Genomic DNA, 20,865 nt, shown 5'->3' on the forward strand with positions numbered 1-20,865 from the left:
CTGCAGTCCCTGAGGAAGAGTCCCGCTGCAGCATCCTTGTAGCCCCCTCCAGATACTGGAAGGCATATATGTCTGTCTAGAGCTATTCCAGAAGAATACAACTGTTTCTGTGTGTGCATCCCAAGTTTTGGGAGACACTTGAGCCCTCAGGCTGTGCATCACCACCTCTTACTTGTCACACGGGGCCGATGTGTCACCAGATAAACACATATCACACACTGACAGGAGTCCTGCCAGAAGCAACACCTCAGTCCCCAGAATACTAATACGAAACCAGCAGATCTTCAACCCATTTCAAGCAGCTTTCAATGTCTACAGGAGCTGCAAACAGCTCAACTGAGTCATTTGCACTCCACATCCCCTCCTGTAGGAATATTAAGCAGATTTCCCCCCCCCCCTTCAATAATATAAGGCCGGCTGAAAGCTATAGGAATGAATCCAAATGTGCAGCATTTGAAGCAAGTCTGTGAAGCAGCTGAGGTTTAGGGAACCTTTCTCTTTTTTGAGAGGAAGTCAGGCAGCTGCCAGAGTTTCCATTTGCCCCTTTTCTAAGTGTAATGCACAAGTCAAAAGAATGTGCGGGAAGGCTGCCTGCCACCGAGCGCTCAAAAGAAATCATCTGGTGCTGTGAGGTGGAAGACAGCGTTCATCATTAGCAATGCAAAAGAACAGGAGTTAGCTCTCTGCTTAGCACTAATTCTTGACCACCTACTCTTTTTCTCCATGACTAAGCCTATGGAAATAGCCTGTGAAGAGGTGCAGTGCGTTTCGCTTTAGACATACCCACCGCTGCAAACATCAGCCTCTAGAGATGGTTCAGGCTGAACTGAGGGTGCAGGATCCCTATCCGTCTCCCTGCACTTCTGTTCCTTTAAGGCAATGAAAACAAGAGGTCACAGGTTCACACATTCATGGCCAGTGTGTTACAGAACAGTTCACTCTCTGAATGGTTGCAGGGATCCTGTAAGGATATGTATAGCCCAATTAACTCCACACTTCAACTACACTACACGGACCATACACAGGATTAAAGTTAATCTGGGAAAACAGCACATCAGAGAGGAGCTCAGTCGTAAGAACACCCACACCTTAGAGACTAAGCAGCAAGCTATGGAGATGCTAAGACAGCAAAGCAGTAAAATGCTGGGTGCTGAGGAGCCTCTGTCAACCAGAGGAGCTCAAGAGATGCAGAACTGAGTAAGGACACGTAACTGTGGAGGACCACAGGGAGCAATATTGTACAAGCTATGTCAAAGGCTGCAAACATCTATTCCCATCCTATGAAGTAGCTAAGGATCCAGCTGTTAAATACCAGCTGCATTCAACTGTCCCCTTGTACAACTTCAATCTATTCCAGCTGCAGTTTGAGGGGGTTTGTGGCCACCAGAAGAGGTCTGTCCTGTCCTCTCCCACACCGCAGCTCAGCTCCCTGACCTGGTTTGCCATGTGGCAGCACGAGCACTGGTGCCAGCAAGCAAGGGGCCAGGGGACACACTGTCCTGAGGAAGGGCAGGACTGACCCACTTAGTAAAACCTTGCAGTTGTGTCAGCTTAAAGCAAACATGGGATACAGCTTTGGCACCTCAGGATAGATGGCACTTCCCTCCAAAGGCTGCTGGGAGGCGACAGCGCTGTAAATGGGTACAGGAGCTGAAGTCAGCTTAAAGACTTGCAGGAGGTGGGGGGAAGGAAGGTTCATGTATTCAACCACAAGTAGAATCGTTCGGGATGACCAACAGAGCAACAGGAGATGCATGCACTGACCTTTCACTTCTGCCAGCCCAGTGCCATATTAAAAGGAAGCAATATGAACATCCTCATGCATATTACTCTGTCCCTCGGAAGCAGTGACAACACATAATGGTGCTACCTGAAGACTCTCCTGCTAAATTATCCACAGTCCGTTACTAGAAATCATGGAGTCCCAGACTGGTTTGGGTTGGAAGGGACCTTAAAGCTCATCCAGTTCCAACTCCCTGCCATAGACAGGGACACTCTCCACTAGAGCAGGTTTTCTACCTGCCAGGTCCTTTGCCAGCACTTCCACATGTGGAAAAGCTGAGCACTGCAGACAGCAATCCCACTCCCAACACAGAAAGGGAAACAAACACCTCAAGTCCCAGGGGAAAAAGTAGATAGAATAAATGCAGTCTGTTAACTACTCAGTAGTAAAAGAAATTAACATGTAACAGCCCAAAAATCAGGGCACAAACACTCACTTCATCAGTGGCCAAGAAAAAAACAAGTCCATTTTTGAGGGAACTTTTTCAGCGTGCTTCTAGTGCCATTTCATTCAAGAAACAGTTTCTACTACAGCCTGCACTGAAGAGGGAAGAGGACGGCCTCTAGGCACTGACAAGATTAAGCCACAGCCAAGGCAGCAGGCACTGATAAAACCATCTCCATCAGCACACAGTACCGCTGTGGCTCTCAGCAGATCCTGCCTCACGGTGGTGGGCTCCCCCCAGGCGCTCCTGTCCTTGGGGAACACTGCAGAGGCAGGAGCAGCCAGCCAGGCAGCCCTCCCTGCTGCTCTTCCATCCTACAAGCCTCAGGAGGAGGCTGCCAGCTCCAGAAAGCCGCTGCATTGCAGGAAGCTGCTCACGCTCCTGTCCCAGCCAACACGGCTGCGCTGTCTCGGGAGGGCAGGATGAATGCTGGCAGCTCTCTGTCTCAGTGCTTGTAGCTGCTCGGGGAGCTCAGGGCAAGGCAGAGCTCAGCTGTTTTATCTACAGAGTCAAGAAAGCTTGAGCCAAAAGCTGTAGAAAGCCATTTACTGCAGGTTTTGTTGACCTGTTGCAGTAAACTCCAAGACATTGTGCTTAGTGGAATAGCTTATTCATAGAATCACAGACTGGTTTGGGTTAGAAGGGACCTTAAAGCCCACCTGGTTCCAACCCCCCGCCACGGGCAGGGACACCTTCCAGTAGAGCAGGTTGCTCCAAGCCCCTGTGTCCAACCTGGCCTTGAACACTGCCAGGGATGAGGCTTATTCACAAGAAGATGGTGCATTTTCATGGCAGACAAACCTTGATTGTCAAGCTGTCATTTCTATCAGATCTCAAGAACCACTTCCAACTTCAGTGGTACAAACCACACTGATGGAGTCAAGCAGCTATGTTGGCATCTACCCAAAAGGTATCACAAAATGATTGATTAGCCCAGAATTAGAAGAAACATCTCTGGAACCAGACATCCATGGAATTGGTCCACTAAGCCATGGAATTGGTCCACTAACTCCAGGGGCATCAGACACCAAGTTCTCTCCTTATGCCAGCAACTGCACAGTCAAAAAGCAGCACACCCACAGCCAAGAGCACCTTTGCGTTGTCAGACCATAACCCAAAACCACTGCACAGGTCTTGGCAGACACTTCAGTGCAACAGCCCAACTCTTTCTGCATCCCATTCCATCAGTCCATCTCCTCCGTTTTAGGAGCTGAGAGCTGTTTACAAACAGGACTCCTGAGTCGAAAGTTTCCAAGTAAAATTTAATAGAGGATCCAATGAAAACTGCTGCCAAGCTCCTGCTCTGCAGGGGAGAAGAGGCTCTGCCTCCAGTCACTGTGACAACTACACCATTCTCCAAGGACTGTTTTCCCCATAAGCAAAACCAGCATTCTCATCAAACACAGCTGAAAACTGCTGAAGCTCCAGCTAGGTGGTGAGCTCTAACCAGAAACCAGAGCACAGATCACTACTGAGAACTCAAGTTTTATGCTTCACCACTGCAGTGACTTTTGTGACAGTCAGGCCCTCCTTCAGCTTGCCAGACACTTACATGAAGAGCTTATCTTTACGTCAAGTGCACCACGTTGTTATCTCTGGGGGAAAGAGACTCCAAAAGTAGCAATAAGGCATTTCATGACTGAGTTTTCAGCCTTCATCATACACATACTCACAAGTCCAAAAGCTGACAGTACACCACACTAGATAGGAAATAGCACATGGGCTAGTCTACTACTAATCACAGAATGGTTTGGGTTGGAAGGAACCTTAAAGAGCACCTAGTTCCAACCCCCCCTGCCATGGTCACCTTCCTAAGAGTGTGTCTTATTCCTAAGGGTGAAGAAATCCATCTCTTCACTAAGAGATGACGTCTAGACATGCAGTGGAAAGTACTAAGTCCATCAACATTCAAAGCAGTTAACATCTCAATGCTCTTTCTAATTAACACACCAGACCCCTCTGGTTCTCTTACCATTCACAGCTTTCTCTATGAGTTCTTCACAAGCATCAAAGTCTCCTTTCAACACCAGTTTGTCGTGCAGGTCTGTCAACATGGGGTGCTCCAGAGCAATCTTGGTTTTCTTCTGCAGCGACTCGAAAGCCTCCGTGTAGTTGTGCTGACGAAAATGCTTTAGGCAAAGGCGAATGGCTTCCTGTTCACGGTACTACTGGAACACAAGAAAACCTATGAGACATGTAGATTTGTCTTTTACCAGCACTTTTACCTGGGAACATGCCTGGAGACAGAAGCTTAGAGACGCTGCACAAATTGCTCACAAGCTTAGAGAAACGCTGTGTGGAAAGACATAAGCTGTGCAGGGATTTACTTGCCAACAGTACAGAGAAGTTATACAAGGTGGTGTCATCCCATTTAATGAGCAGAAGAGGAAAGAGCCACAGTGCCCCAGATCTCTGGAGTGACCATCACTTCCCTGCCCTCCGCTGCTCGAGGCCTACACAAAGTGCAGAGCAGGAAAAAGCCTTTGCTATCAGCGTTACGTAAGTTGATTGTATGACTCTTACATAACAAAATAATTTGGAAAAGTAGGTCACAGCTTTTCTAGAAGCAGAAGAGGGGAAAAAAAAAAGCTAAACATGAGAAACAGGAATACTTGCAATGACCAGCGCTCCTGCCCCCAAATCCTGCGGCTTTCGGATCGATGGCAGCACCGATTGATGTGCATGCCAAAGTGTTACCTCCCAAATATTCTCCCTGCGTCTTGAAGCAGAGCCTTTGCTTTCATACCACGGATGATTCCAAGCTGCCCACCTCCCACTCGGCTGTGGGAAGGGGTGAGAAACCCACGCTGGGTCAAACATCCAGGCACAGAAACGTGAGAGGAGAGTAAACTGTGTGTAAGAGTGGCAGCTTGTGCTGTTAACACACCAAACCACCCATTGTGTTTTCAAAGCTGCTAACTACATGCAAAAGTAACAGATTTTTAAGCTGATAAGGAGCAGAGCCACTTATTTTAAATAGACTCCTCAAACCTAAACTCTAAAGCATTAAAGTGTCGTGGTTTAACCAGGACATGAAGATAAAGAATCCCAATTCCGTCTGTAACACACATCTACCCGCAGTAAAAAGCAAATGTAACTTTAAGCATCTATAAAAACTAATGAAGTTACAGACAAGATTTTACTCCTAAACAGACACCACTGCTCCAAGTGAAGTTTATGGTATTTAAATGAATAGCATCTTTCTGAAAACCTGGAACTAACACTGACATTCACCAAAAATTAGTGGTCTGAAATACTGGCTCTCTAGCAGGAATCTCATATTCTGAAGCAGCTAAGAAGAAACACGGCCATGTGCTGTATTTTTAGGTCTTAATCCATCAGTATTTCACAGCTGCAAATAGCCAGAACTATGCATTTTTAGCAAAGCAGTTCCCAGCCCACATGAAAAAGGCCAAGGACACGTACTGATAAAAATGCAAGACTGTGGCAAAGGAAGACTAAAGCTAATACACAGTTTCACAGCACAACTAGAAAACAACAACTTTCCTTTCTTCTTAAGAGATACCTTAGACACTGTCTTTAAGCAAATGTTCACATCAATCCAGGCCAAAACCACCTTAGATTCTTTGTTGCTCAAAGGGGCAGCAAGCAAAAGGATTGCTGCACACCAGGAATAACCAGCTCCTGCATTTCAGCTCCTTCAGTTTAGACATAAGACAAAACTCAGACTTGGCGTATTTCCACTGAGCTTCTCATCACTAACAGAGTGGGTTTATAAAACACAAAACAATGTTGGATGCAGTTTGACCACTCAATGCAATATTAACTTTGTATTTCAGTGCCACCAGAGTAATACTTCAGAAGTTGCATGTAAAAAGCTTATTTTAATGCAAAAAGGTGTATAAAAAGTGTAGAAAAGGCTCCTTTTTAAACGCCATCAGAGATTGACAACCCAAATAATAGCTTGGATCTGAAGCTGTAAATAATTCCTATGGTTAAAAATGTAATGAGAACACGAGGCTAAGATATTAACACTGTCAAATACACTAGTAGAAATATTTAAGTGTTCACTATTCAAAGTGATAGCCATTACTTAACTGCCACTTAGTTGCTAAAGTATACCCACTCTTAGGAAAAGCAGAGTGGTGAGGCTTTAGGAGGCAGTAGGGACAGCAAGAGGAAAGCAACAGGGAGGGAACCGAGGAGTGTGCTTGCTGCTTGGAGTCCATATCCCCAACTCCACTCCCTTTTTTTTGGGGTTTTGTTGGTTACAGCACATACAAGGATGGGCAACTTCATGTAGAACCTTACTTCCACCTGATGTCTCAAGCAGCAAAGAATTAGTGGATTTCAAAGCCGCTGAGACTTCCAAGAAGAAAATATTCACACCATCTCAAAGAAGTGGAAGAAACAGGTCAACCTTTCCCCAAATACGCATCAACACAGATCCTCCTATGTGGATCCAGCAACAGTGGCCTCTCAGGGCTGTGAGAGAGAACATCAGTGAGACATGCTCTCACCACCAAAAACTTGGCAACTGATCCTAGTACAGCCCAAACAATCATGACTAAGTCCCTGCCTTGCTGCTTTAGGGCTCGAAGCTTTAGAAGAACAATGCTGGCACTCCTTGAAGAAGCTGTCACTACATACATGCTGACCACAAGAAGTGTCAATTCCATGGGATAAGATGGAGCAAACCAGATGGTGATATCATCATCAGATGGTTCCTGAGCAAACCAACCAAACAAAACCAAAAATCAGAGCTTCCTGGTTGGAGCATCTGGTCCAAAATGCCAGACACTGCAGAGGCAGCAGGAAGAAGCACAGGGAACCATCAGCAACCGGACCTTTCAGAACTGGACATCAGTAACCAGCAGACTAAGGACCATCAGTATCACTTGAATCATAAAGTAGCTACAAACAACTTCCACTGAGGCTGTCAGTGCTGGTTTTAGATCCTCCATGAAGCAGCTTGTCATGTTGGTATGAGCAGCATAGGCCACAAGCTTTCCTTTAACATACTGGCAGCACCATAAACTGCTGAGGGAGTCCTAGCACTACAAGGCACAATCTTTATCCCCTTTTAAGTTCTTCTTTCTGGAAGCAGAGAGATGCTGCTCCACTCCTCACTATTTCCCTAACTGGGAAGGAAAACTCTGCAACACAATATGAATTTCATTAAATTGATCCAGAAAAATCTATGCATAAAAAGCAGCAACAAAATGAATTCTGGTTGTCAATGTGCACTTCCCTCCCACAGGAGAGGCATCTGTTGGACTTAGTTAAATACAGTTTATACAAGTAATGTTTAGAACCCTTTGAACTTTCTGTCTATCAAAGTGACAAATGGCATAAATCATCTCATCCCACAGTCCAGTGGCATCAGCTCCCCTCTGTTCCAGGGTATTCAGCAAAGACAGTAAGAGGGAAACATTGGAAGTGCAAGGAACTGCAACAGGAAAGATACCAACAGGGATTCTCTTTAAAACAAGCTCATTTTTAAAGCCTGTAACAAAAGCTGCATATGGAATCCAAAAGGCTCTAGGCTCACATATAGCTCTCCAGAAGGGCTGGTATGGTAAAAGAATGAGTAATCAAAAGGCAAGATGAGGGAGAAACGGAATGTGGGTTTGTTGAGATTCACTTCCCTTCCAATACAAGTACAGTTTTACTCATATTGTCCCATTTGACTCAGTGTTCCTTTCTTTTGTTTCTCTTGTGATGTCTACATAGCAGGAGGGGGGTTTGAAGGGGTTTTTGGTGGTGTGTTTGGGGAGTGTTTTGTTGGGTTTAAGAGAATAAGCAGATACCATTCAAAAGGATTCACCCCGAGCCAAAAACTCAACTATGTGGTTTGAGCTGTAATGACGAGGTTTGTTGTTTCAATAGCTGATATTCCAAGGAATGGAAAGGTCATGTAATTCCAGTAAGAGAAGCGTCACAAGATTCTGAGAGTACACATCTTCAAACAGGCATCTAAAATGCAGGCCTACCTTGCTGTACCAGTTGAGGCACGGCTGGACCACATCTGGATCATCAATGCCATTAAGTTCAACATACCAGATACTAAAATTGAAGCTAGGTCCCCAGGATAAGAGTGGAACTGGAGAAGAGAGGAAAAGGAGAAAAAAGGGTGCATAAACATCAAACCATCACTGTGTTAACCTCATCAGAAGCTATATACACAGTATTACTTCAACAGAATGACTTCACAGGTTACATCCAAAACTCAGTACTTCTGATTTGACATAAGTTCTAGTTCCTTTAAGTAAGCTGAGGAGAATTACCAAATACATCATGTTCAAGTTGTCATTTCAAGCAACCTGTGCCAAGCAGCATTAACACAGCAGATCATTGCAAAGCAGAAGCTCGCTTTAAGCAAAAAGAGCAAAAATCCTATCATTTAAACCAGCTCAGAGAGGCAACAAGCTTTGACATGGATGGGAATCACGAGCACACTAGCGACAGTATTTGCTCCTCACAGTACATTTATTTCCCCATTTGTCAGCAACAATTATTTCCCCTAATGGTGAAGACAAGAAGCTGGGGTAGTTTCAATGGGACAGAATTAGTAACATCTGCAAGTTGTGGAGGAGGGAGGGAGGGAAAACTGTCAATTTTCTATTTTGAAACTCCATCTACTCTCCTTTTGACTTCAAAAAAGCTTAAATCTGCACAGCTTTTTGGCTCATGTTTTACCTACATGTTGGAACAAACATACCTGAAATACTAAGAGACCCACGAAACACACACTGCAGCCTCTCACCTAAGGCTTCTCTCCCCCTCTATGTGAACACCTACAGCCTTGCACTCATCTATTGATTAAGCTGCAGGTTAAGGCTTGATACTGCTTGTTGAAGCAACTCCAACTCACACTTGTGTGTGAACTCTGACTCCTTCAAACTGCAGCAAAATCAAGTGCTTTCATTCCACATGCTTCTGTTTCCTTTTTAGCTGACTGGAACTGATAAACAGGAAAAGATAGTATTAGAGGTGAATGAGTAGTTACCAGCAACAGCGTGGAGTCCACTACTTCCTCCCTTCCACAGAAGCTATTTTTACAACAGGGAAATTCCTTGTGACTTTCAAACCACCATGAAATACCATGGAGATTAACTTGGTGAATTAAGGGGTTTTCTGACCTACTCCTTGAGGAAATAAAACCCAACATGTCCCTTAAAGTTGTTCCTCAGCTCTTAGAGGTTCTTAAGTATATACTTCAAGCAAGCAACACCTATTACTTTCTGCAAGGCATTTGGGCACAAAGCATATGTTCAAACACATGATTTTCTCTATTTTAAAGGGTTTTTCTACAACCCTATTGCTAAAGACTCATGACAACTTCTGGGAACAGTCATCAAGGGAAGAGATTCTTAGAAAAGATCCAAAGAGACTCTGAATATAGGACTCTTAACCAATTTTATTATCCCTAAGTAGGCACTTTGTATGTTAGAGCTCTCAAATCATCCTGTTCAAACAGTTTTCTACTTGACTGTTCAGGACAGTGAGATGCTTTCAGAGCATTCCCAGTGGGTGCATGTTTGTGGAGCCAGGAGAGAAATGAGCTGGTCAGAACAACCAAAAGTCACTTGTCTTCTGTTCACATGGCATGTTCTGCACAAGAAACCTCTTCCCTGCTTCGTTCTGTTCTCTGCACAAAATAAGTGTTGCCAATATGGTACCTTAATACCACAGAACAGTTTAATCTGGGGTATCCCACCTATCAAGGCAACAGACTGACAAAACACCAGATGTAAAGGCAACACCTTTGATTTGTCTTCAGCCTGGACATACAGACCAAGACCAAACTGAAGTTAACTTTGATATTTGGTCTGATATAAAGAATCTTCATCTTATTGCACCAAACCACAGACCACCTCAAATGAATCAAGAGCCTACATTTCCTGCTGGTGAACCTGAGGCTAATTCCATAACACTGAGTTCACTGGATGAAAAACTAAAGCCAAGTATTGCCACCTTCCCACCGTATTCCAAAAAACACAGAGAAATGTCCATCTTCCAGGGCCTAAAGGGGCTACAAGAAACCTGGAGAGGGGCTTTGGTCAAGGGATGTAGGGACAAGACAAGAGCGAAGGCTTTAACCTGCCAGAGGGGAGACTGAGATGAGCTCTGAGGCAGAAGCTCTTCCCTGTGAGGGTGCTGAGGCGCTGGCACAGGGTGCCCAGAGAAGCTGTGGCTGCCCCATCCCTGGCAGTGTTCAAGGCCAGGTTGGACACAGGGGCTTGGAGCAACCTGCTCTAGTGGAAGGTGTCCCTGCCCATGGCAGGGGTTGGAGATGGAGGAGCTTTAAGGTCCTTTCCAACCCAAACCACTCTGTGGTTCCTTTTGAACAGTTTGTCTCAAAACTTATATATGAGTTTCCCCCAGAAAAACTTAACAATTCACCTTCTTGGTAAGTAAACACAACATGAAAGACATTCTTGGGATGTGCAATAGAATCCTGGGCACCTATCACCAGGAACAATGCAAAGCCACCGACTTGCAAAACCTTCTCTCCCCAATTAACTCAGAGTTTTTAACAGTTCTGTTTACAAGGAGGAAACAAAACACCAGAAATGGCGATTTTAACATCACAATTTTTGTTGTGCAGTTCCCTCCTTTCAAGTCAAGGAAAGTCTTAAACAGTCATTAAGTTACACAGGGAACAGAAAGTAAATGCTTCCCCAGTGCTGGGCAGCACAGAAAGCTGAAGCTGATCATCATCTCCATAGGAGTATGAAAAGCAACAAAGCAGAAGGGTTGAAACTACAAAGTGGTTTCTATCCCGGTTAAGAAAGATCCAAATGTATTGCTGGATCATCTCCTCATTTTTGAAGCTACTTGCAGGCTACAGGAAGGAGCCACATCTCCACCTTTCCTCTGCCCTTTTCTCTCTGAGGTGTCCATTTGACTAATCTCCCTTTAGAAGGGCCACAGTCCAACTCCGACCTGGAAGGAGGAAACAATAAGTGCAGCAAGGAAGTAGCAACAGTCACACAGACAGCTATGAGCATTACTTGTCAGTGTGGCACACAAATCCCATCTCTATTTCTGTACAAAGGTTGGAAGTAACAGCAATGTAGGATGCTGGGTGCAAGGACTGAGGCATTAAACACAGTAGAATCATTTCAAATACCTCTCTCAAGGTTATTCCTGTGTCTCTCCTCTCCAGGCAGTAGACAGACTAACAACTTATGTGTGTAAAAACACTGGGAACGTCCATAAATAAAGTCTGGCTCATTTCTATCAGACCAAAGCTTCAAAATCTTGAAGCCTTGTTAGTAACTCCCATGCTGGTAATAAAATGGCATGAGAATTACACCAGCACTTCTTCAAGTTCCTTCATGGCAATCAGTCTTTACAACGCCTTCTGCTTTCAAGGACATGGTACAAAGAAAAAGCTTTACTCGGAGTAACCACAAAACCAGAGCCAGAAACAAAGCTCAAAGGCATTAAAATGATTATTCTTCAGTATTTTGTCTGGAGAAGTATCTTCTTCCCCCTCCCAAGCTCTTAGATGAGGTGCTACATGAAACGTAAAAGTTACTTGTGAAGTAGGACAAAAGCCTGCACAGCAACAGGAGCTGAAGTTGAACTGGTTTAAGTAAAAGAGGTGCAAGTCTTTTCTTGACAGAGAGAGAAGTTATTTCTTCTGCTTTCTATGAATGTGACACTTTCGCTACTACGAGAGCAACAGAAGTTGTAGGAGTAGGAAGTATTTTCCCCTCTCACACATTTACCCGTAAAATCATAGAATCAACTGGGTTGGAAAAGCCCTTTAAGCTCATCCAGCCCAACCATTCCCAGCCCTGCCAAGGCCACCACTGACCCCTGGCACTGAGGCCTCGGCTCCACGGGCTGGGAACACTTGCAGGGACGGTGACTCCAGCCCTGCCCTGGGCAGCCTGTTCCAATGCCTGAGCACCCTCTGGGCAAGGAATTGTTCCTCAGCTCCAGCTAAACCTGCCCTGGGGCAGCTTGAGGCCGGTTCCTCTTGTGCCATCCCTTGTTCCTTGGGAGCAGAGACCAGCCCCCTCCTGGCTCCATCCTCCTGTCAGGCAGTTGCAGAGAGCGATAAGGTCCCCCTTGAGTGTTCTAATGTCATGTTTCTCCTGCCTTTTCCCCCCACATCAACCTCATTGCTGTGTTACTAACAGTGTGTTTAGCTCTGGGATCAGACAGCAAACGCCTGATGGAAGCTGCTGCAGAACTCACTAATGCCACCCCCAAATACACAAACCTCACGAACAGCAGCAACTTCAGCCGCGTTGGTCTCTGCAAGTCCAAAAGGGCAGATTTGGGCCTCCTGTTTCCTGGCAGCACTACCAGGAACACAGCACGGTGTTGCACATTGTGAGTTCCTTTGGCCAGCAGCTTGGAAATTCTAACAAACCCAAAACACAGTCACAAGCTGTGACTCTGAAAAAACAACACCATTTCGTAACCTGGGTTTGCAGTTGTGTCACAGCAAAGGACACCCTCAGAACTGCATAAGCAAAATGAAAGTATCCATCAGCTGGAGGCTTTACTAGGGTTTGGGGAAGAGATACTAGTTTCTAGCACAGGGATTTCTTCAGAGGGGAGAGATTTAAGAAACAGAAGGCTATAGGCATAACTGAATAGGAAAAGTCATCTCAAACTATTAACTAGTGACAGTTAAATACAAATCTTGTTTTGTGTTTAATGTACATAAATCATAGAATCACAGAATGGTTTGGGTTGGAAAGGACCTTAAGATCATCTAGTTCCAACCCCCTGCCATGGGCAGGGGTGCCTCACACTAGAGGAGGTTGCTCCAACCTGGCCTCGATCCCTATTGCTATGTGTGGAACCACTTCCCAACAAAACAAGCCATGGAACTATTAACATTACTCATGTCAGAGAAAATAAAATCGTGGTAGTAGAAATTAATAAGCATTTCACTTTCCCTCACAGGTTTCAACTTGCTGCTAACACTTTGTAACATCACAACCCATTTTGCTGGACAGGATTCACACATCCAGACAAGTAGCTGGTAATCTTTCCATCCCTCCATCCACCCTTTTAGCCCTCCAGTAACTACTTGCTGGTTTCTAGCCACTGTAAAATAACATTTCCTAAAAACCTAACGTAGAAAGCTTCAGAAATCAACTTTCCTCTTGTAGTCAACCTTTAATTCTATTCCTCTGCTCCTCTTGAGGTTTCCTAAAGCCAAGTGTTATGAATGGTTCCAAAAGTAGCAGCCAAAACCAAACCCAGTGCACAACCCATTTCTCTGCTCCTCCACGAACGGAAACACCACTGTTCATGGCACACAAACAATGCCTCGATTCCCAGCCTGAAGCTTTCAATTCCTCAGGCAAACATGAGGGGAGATGCAGGAAGCCATGCAGAGCCACGAGCAGAGGGCTCTGAGGGGAGCCCCTACACAGCCACTATCATCCAAGTCTTGGCAAAGGAATTAGCCAACGCTTTGAAGCACTCAATTCATCTAAATGAGTCAATAGATCTCATTTGTCAGCAGCTACCTCCTTGCTCTATTTTAAACCTTAACTGGCCAGTTTAAAACCAGCCATCCTTTTACTATCTCAGTATAGGAAGGGCAAGAGAAATTTACTGAGCTACAAACAGCTGAAAGGCTCTAAATTCTTGGCTTAAATCCACTGATGGCCACTGTAAGACTCTTGCTCTCTCTGGCCTGCATGGAGCAAGGAAGAGAGCTCCTCACTTGCTCCCAACACAGGTTACAGCAACCTGCCTTCACCAGCCCCCCCTTTAGCAAGCTCCACCAGAGAGACAAGACCAGACAGCACTTCTCTGCCCCCTGGATGTCATCTTTAGCCAGAGACAAGACATAAGTATTAGAGCACCAGGAAGAGAACAAGCAAAGCTTCTGCTGTTGCTCTATGTGTTGTGATAGTGTCTAAGAGTTCAACCTCTCTCCAACTCTAGGGTTGCCAATGCTGACACAGGATTTAGCTTAATGATTTATTTAAAGTTCGATATAGCAATTTCTAGTAGGACAGTAGCAGCTTCTCCAGCAACTAGTTGACTCAACAACTCTATTTCTGAACACTACTGTATTTCACTTTCATTCCCCAGGATTTATATTATGAAGCTGTTACTTCTTATTCACAGGACTTCACTGGGTTCCAATCTAAGCAGCCTAAAAGATCACGAAATGGAACAGCTCTTGTGGATACTTTGCCTGAGTACAATGAAGTCACAAGTGCCAAGATTGGCACAAGTATAAGAAGAGATTATTTTCTACTCAGAATGCTGAAAAAATGCATTTACCTATCTTAATGAATCGACAGGGGAACATCTGTTCATCAATTTTATGCTTCAAGGTGAATGTTTCTTTGTTATAATCATTCTTTAAGCCACTGTGGGAAAAAATAAATAAGGTTACTAAATCTTACCTTGTATTTTAGGACTAGCTAATAAATGCAATCTAGGTCATGCCTGAAATGGTTCATGTTACTATGAATCATAAGTACACATGCTGGACCAATGCCTGGACTGCTCTCTACCACCTTCTATCTCCCTGGGAGGCAGCACTGGGTAGTGGGTTCAGGAGGGAAGGGACATGGGATCAATGCTGCTCGTCTGTGCCTGTCACCCTGTGGCTTCAGGAAGGGATGTGCCTGAACCGCGCTCTCCCATTGGCAAGAGGGGCGATGGACCAGCTCTCAGTGATACCACCCCACCAAAGGGCTTTGGGAGCCACTGATGGGCTTTGCTTCATGAACACATCAAATATTTAGTGTCATTTCTCAAAAAGCTTAAGGATTTTTACTGAAGATGCAAGCGTAGGACCCAAAATAAGGATTTTTATTCGACTTTAGTACAAGTGAAATGACATTAGGTCTCGACAATCACTATTCTAGCAGCAATGAAGTCAAACTGGTCTGTCTGAAGAGGGCAAAAGGGTGGGAAGGGTTGTGGCTAGTTTCTATGTGGTCTTGAAGGACTCCTGCAACAAAGAACTTGCATTTCTCCATGGCTATTCCACTTGACTACAGATGATGTACACCCAAACGTTCCCCGGAGGTGGACTTTCCTTCTGTTGGCCTCCAAAAATAGACTACTTCTTGCTATTCATTTCTCTTGTATTCCCAAGACATTTCAATATGATTCCTCCTTCTTCTCCTCAAGAAGGCCTTTGCCAATTTACATTAGCAACTCCTCGGAAGCTCTGGATAGCTGGAATAACCAAAAGGTGTTTTCTTTAGCCCTTATCAGTGCAACTATCAAACTAAACAAAGGAAAACACAGCTTTTCTGTTTGCTTATTTGATGTATTTACCCATTAGAAGACAGGCAGAGCAGCTGACTAGTTCAGGCCTCCTCAGCTGCAATGAGGTTCTTGACATAAGCAGGTTCTTTGGGCTTTCAAAAGCTACTTTAAGCTCTCCACACCTGGGGAATCATTTCTCTTGTGCCTCAAGCACACAGAAAATAGGAATCACAACCCAGCAACATCACCCTCTGCTCTCAGCTCTTCCAAATCTCCCAGAGTTTGCTCTCCACAAATCCCCTGTGGTTAGAGCAGGATAAGGAAGGCTTCCTGGAGCCAGTGTTGGGGATTGCTGCACTCTGACCCGCCCATAAACACGAGGACAGCTAACTGCAGGATCACAACCACAGCTCTATCCCACTGTGAGCCATGGGTCTGCTGGGGTATGAAGGGGAAGAGCCTTTTGGTCCAGCCTTTATGATTCCCATAGCTGATGAAATCACATCTTACCTGGATAAGAGATCTGTCATATTTTCCTCATTCATCCCACCAAAGACTTTAAACTTCTTTAAATTGCAGACATGTGTTTTCTCATATTTGCCAAATGTGATACTCTGGACTATGGCAGGTCTTTCAAGTTTCAGAATCAAATACTGTGGAAGAGAGAACAATGAGTTTTAATAGGAAAGCCAAGGCTGCAAAACACACTAAGGGAGAAGCATTACAGCCTTCAAACAGTTTCCAGAGCCAAAGAATGAAAGTTGTGATGATCCTTCCCCATTATTGTATTTTCTTCTGGGATGGAACAAAGGGGTTTTTAGGAATATGACTTTAGAAGTAGTTTATCCAGGAAAAAGATTTGGTTGAAACACCTATACCTATAAAATAGCATTTCTATTCAGGGCTTACGCACATTCCTTCAAGTTGGATGCAAGACTTCCTGAAATCTGGCAAATAGGATCAAACTACACAGAGTGATGATTCAAACGCCCACTCCAGCCTGAAATGAAACCTAAACTGAATACACAATTAGATAAATACAGTATGTTCCACATGCTAAGAGAACATCAAATTACTTTTCCTCTCTGGGCTGACACTATTTAACCACTGAACACAGCCCAAGTTTGATGTATGGCCAACGGAGGAACCAACTGCTTCTTAACCACAGCAAATAAACCCAAGCACTTAACAGACAAGAAAGGGGCTTTACACATGGAATGATGCCTGGAGAAGAGAAGATGCGTGGAGACCTCAGAGCAGCTTCCAGTGTCCGAAGGGGGCTACAAGGATGCTGGAGAGGGACCTTCATCAGGGACTAAAGTGATCGGACAAGGGGTGATGGGTTCAAACTGAAACAGAGGAGACTGAGATGAGCTCTTGGGCAGAAGCTCTTCCCTGGGAGGGTGCTGAGGCGCTGGCACAGGGTGCCCAGAGGAGCTGTGGCTGCCCCATCCCTGGCAGTGCTCAAGGCCAGGTTGGACACAGGGGCTTGGAGCAACCTGCTCTAGTGGAAGGTGTCCCTGCCCGTGGCAGGGGGTTGGAACTGGATGAGCTTTAAGGTCCCTTCCAACACAAACCAATCCATGATTCTATGCTATATATTGCCTCAAGAGCTGCAAACAGCTGGCTGCGTGGAGATTTTTGGACTGCTACCAGGATTTTAAATGTGTCAGACTATTCTCTATAGCTCTGAACGATGTGATACAAGTGTACATAAAATCGAGTGATTTACTCAACCTGGAGAGAACAAGTCTAGGAGATTTCAGACGTATACCAAGCTATCTGACACTTTTCCATCCTGTTTCTATAAGCAACATCAGTATGTTTCATGTCCCAGTAGTCATGAAGCATTCCAAAAACCCAGACTATCAACTGAAGTGTTTGTTCATTAGAAGCCTGGCACAGACACGAATGAGAGTAACTGCACTAAAACCACAGCCTCAAATTACAACACTTACAAAGATGCTACGTAACATTAGGAGAGTAAAACTTCTGCTTTATGATTAAACACATTTGGAAGTGAAGATGCACAAAGAGCAGAGCAAGTCATGTATGGCACCTTAACAGCTTGTTAGGGTACACCCCAACACCAACAAGCAACTCCAGCCCTGTCGCACAGGCAGCTGCAGCCAACCCCGAGCTTGTTTGAAGCTCTGGTCCATGCTACTATTTGATGACAACCATGTGCAATGCTTCTGCATCACACAACTGAGTGTAAGTTTTATTAATGTACTTTAAATTAGTTCCTGATACCACTGACACAGCAGGATGTAAATCAAGAAAGCTGGTCTTCACAGATGCAGAGCTGAAGCCAATTGTTTGGATGGTGCTGCTAACTTCAGACACAGGCTCTTTAACTGGGCAGAAGTTACACATCCACATCAAAGAGACTGGTCCAGCTTCCAAACTGCACCTTGCAAGCTGCAAGTGCAGTCAGAGTCACATTGAACTCTATTCATTTCTCTGTTTAACCATTTCTGCACAAGCATGTTATTAGGGAGGAGTGAAACTTGTACTGAATGTAAAGATAAAACCACAAACTGACAATAACTGGGGCTGCTGCACAACCCTACCCATGGCCTTTGCAGTGAAGCTCCTTTTGTTCTCCACACTATTAAATCAAGCCACCCAGGGAAGTTCAGTGTTGTTCTACACTCACTCTTCCAAGTCAGACCATCACTGGAGCCACCAGGATGAGCATTTATGACAGGTCTTCAGCATTACCAGCTTCACACTTCCTATGTAAGCCTAGAACTAGTTTATAAATAGACCCATCAGCCCTCTTCTGCCTGAATAGGTTACTACATAACAGGTTTGTTATTAAATATATAGTTTCTGGGTCATTCTATTTTAGACTGGAGAAAGATATCTAGTTTAATAAACAGAAAAGCAGCTGTCATCTCTATTTCCTTTCCCTGGCACTCATTCATAACCAACTGGTGGCTTTCAGGGCCACAGGAATTATTTAACTCTCCCATACCCATAGACTTAGGGAAACCACGTGCTAAATATAGTCACGTGGCAGGTTTCAAGTGTCTGAACTTCCACTTTCAGTTTCTTTCCCTTTTCAAAAGGGTTTAATATGGACTCTGCCACGTTTACTACCAAGCACGTGTCTTTGCTGAGCTACTGAACACGTTCTCAGACTCTAAACTACGTTGTTCTGATCCATGCTCATTGTGGCAAAACAAATGCTCTGAAGGACAAGGTGCCCGGAGAGGTTTTGCTTCACTCAGGAAGGGAAGGGAATAAATCAACGTTTAGGGACTCACTTATCATAGAATTACAGAATGGTTTGGGTTGGAAAGGACCTTGAGAACATCTAGTTCCAATCCCCTGCCATGGGCAGGGACAACTCACACTAGACCATGTCACCCAAGGCTCTGTCCAACCTGGCCTTGAACACTGCCAGGGATGGAGCATTCATCAATTCTCCGGGCACCCTGTGCCAGCGCCTCAGCACCCTCATGAGGAGGAACTTCTTCCTTATCTCTAACCTGAACTTCCCCTGTTTCAGTTTGAACCCATCACCCCTTGTCCTGTTGCTACAGTCCCTGATGAAGAGTCCCTCTCTGACATCCTTGTAGCCCCCTTCAGACACTGGAAGCTGCTCTGAGGTCTTCACGCAGCCCGCTTATCATCCTCGTGGACTCCTCTGGACTTGCTCCAACAGCTCCAGGTCCTCTTGTTTTGAGTACACCAGAACTGTACACAATACCCCAAGTGAGGTCTCACAGAGCAGAGCAGAGGGGCAGGATCACCTCCTTTGACCTGCTGGTCATGCTCCTTTTGATGCAGCCCAGCACATAGGTGGTTTCTGGGCTGCAAGCGCACACTGACAGCTGATGTTCAGTTAGTTCCTCATCGACCTTGTATTTTCACCTCTAAGCCAGCACAGCACCTCCACCTTAGCAGGGAATTACTAAAGCCTTCCATTAAGGTGAGGCACTCTGATGGGACAAACACCAGCAATGAGAGCTGCAGAGGATCCAGTGAGCATGACTGACACTAGTCCTTGTGTTGCGCCTTAGCCCTTGGGTCAGCCAACACAGTTGGGAACAAGGAAAGCTTTACTTGCCCAAGTTTTAGTTCCCTTCCTGTCCTGGACTATTAAAGCCACCCACTTGTCTTGTATCACCACAAAAGTGAACAGTTTTTAAATGAAGTGATGCCAACACCCAAACCATAGTCACCCTGAATCTTCATTTTCCACAGCAACAACGATGTTACTCTAGGGAGTAAAAGTGTATAGGTCATTTCTTTGGCAATACCCAACTTCTAACAAAGCAACTCATTTCCCCCCAACTACACTTAAAATTCAATCACCACTATTTTAACTGAAGATTTCCAAGCTAAGAATCCACTTTAAGAGCTTCAGCATCTGCAAGAACGAGGAAGCAGCAAACCTGTATAAAAGTTTAACCTGCATTAAAACATGGCAGTTTTTCAATGGACAAGGTGCAAAAACTCACTCTTCAGAGTAAAACGCACCCAAATTTAAAGTTCTTTTGTCAAGTGTGAGACAACACAGTTTGGAACTGCTTCACTCTATACACAGAAACAACTGCATTCTTTGCACATCAGACTCTATATATAAACTGTAATTCCCTGATCCCTCTTTCCAGTGTACTTTTTAACAGAGAACTTTACACTGTAAAGAAATGCTTTATGTGAATAATTAAGCACTCAAGTTAGAAGAATGAGCATGAGCTGAAGTACGCATTGGAGACACTGCAAATAAACCATCACCCTCAGTGCTCAGGACTGGGTTTGCTGAATCCATCAGCAATTACACAGCATGTCATATTCTCACTGTTGGATACAGAGGTTGAGGGAGGAGGAATTCAGCGGGATGGCATTTTCCACTCAGGCAGCCAGGTTTTCTGTTGGCTTTGTCTTTAACACGTAATAAAACTCAAATATTGGCTTGCAAAATCTCAGTCACCACTACAAAGAGGAACTTTTTGCAAGTCAGATCAAAGGACCTCAAATCTGGATACCTCACATATATATATATATATACACACATGCATACAGGTAAACCTGAGGTATACAGGTAGATATGATAATGTTAATACATCTCTATCCTAAAGTTTGGTTTCAGTGACTTGCTCAGCATGCAGGGCAGTGCCCACTTCTCACGGATTGGATTCAATAGTTCCGCAAAAGCACCTTCATTCAGGCCATGATCAATACACATACACTTTACTCTGCTCTCGTGAGACCCCACTCACAGCACTGGGTGCAGTTCTGGTGTCCGCAACATAGGAAGGACATGGAGCTGTTGGAGCAAGTCCAGAGGAGGCCACAAGGATGATCAGGGGCTGGAGCAGCTCCCGTATGGAGACAGGCTGAAAACATTGGGGCTGTTCAGCCTGGAGAAGAGAAGGCTGCGTGGAGACCTTATAGCAGCTTCCAGTGTCTGAAGGGGGCCTACAAGGATGCTGGGGAGGGACTC

The 20,865-nt window shown here is 44.8% G+C and overlaps 1 protein-coding gene across 1 annotated transcript in view; it reads right to left on the minus strand.

Annotated features, from left to right (window-relative positions):
- The window catches only part of LOC104408043 (muskelin-like), a gene marked incomplete at both ends in the record, with an annotated part of 30,868 nt that extends 14,808 nt beyond the window's left edge, over positions 1 to 16,060 (minus strand). Inside the window, 4 exons of the mRNA XM_010017497.1 lie at positions 4,208 to 4,393; positions 8,183 to 8,292; positions 14,466 to 14,554; positions 15,918 to 16,060. Coding sequence (XP_010015799.1) covers positions 4,208 to 4,393; positions 8,183 to 8,292; positions 14,466 to 14,554; positions 15,918 to 16,060 — 528 coding nt within the window. The remainder of the gene's footprint in view (positions 1 to 4,207; positions 4,394 to 8,182; positions 8,293 to 14,465; positions 14,555 to 15,917) is intronic.
- Positions 16,061 to 20,865: the final 4,805 nt, after the last annotated feature.

The sequence above is a fragment of the Nestor notabilis genome, unplaced genomic scaffold (assembly GCF_000696875.1).
Source record: "Nestor notabilis isolate BGI_N333 unplaced genomic scaffold, ASM69687v1 scaffold25026, whole genome shotgun sequence".
NCBI classification, from domain to species: Eukaryota; Metazoa; Chordata; class Aves; order Psittaciformes; family Psittacidae; genus Nestor; species Nestor notabilis.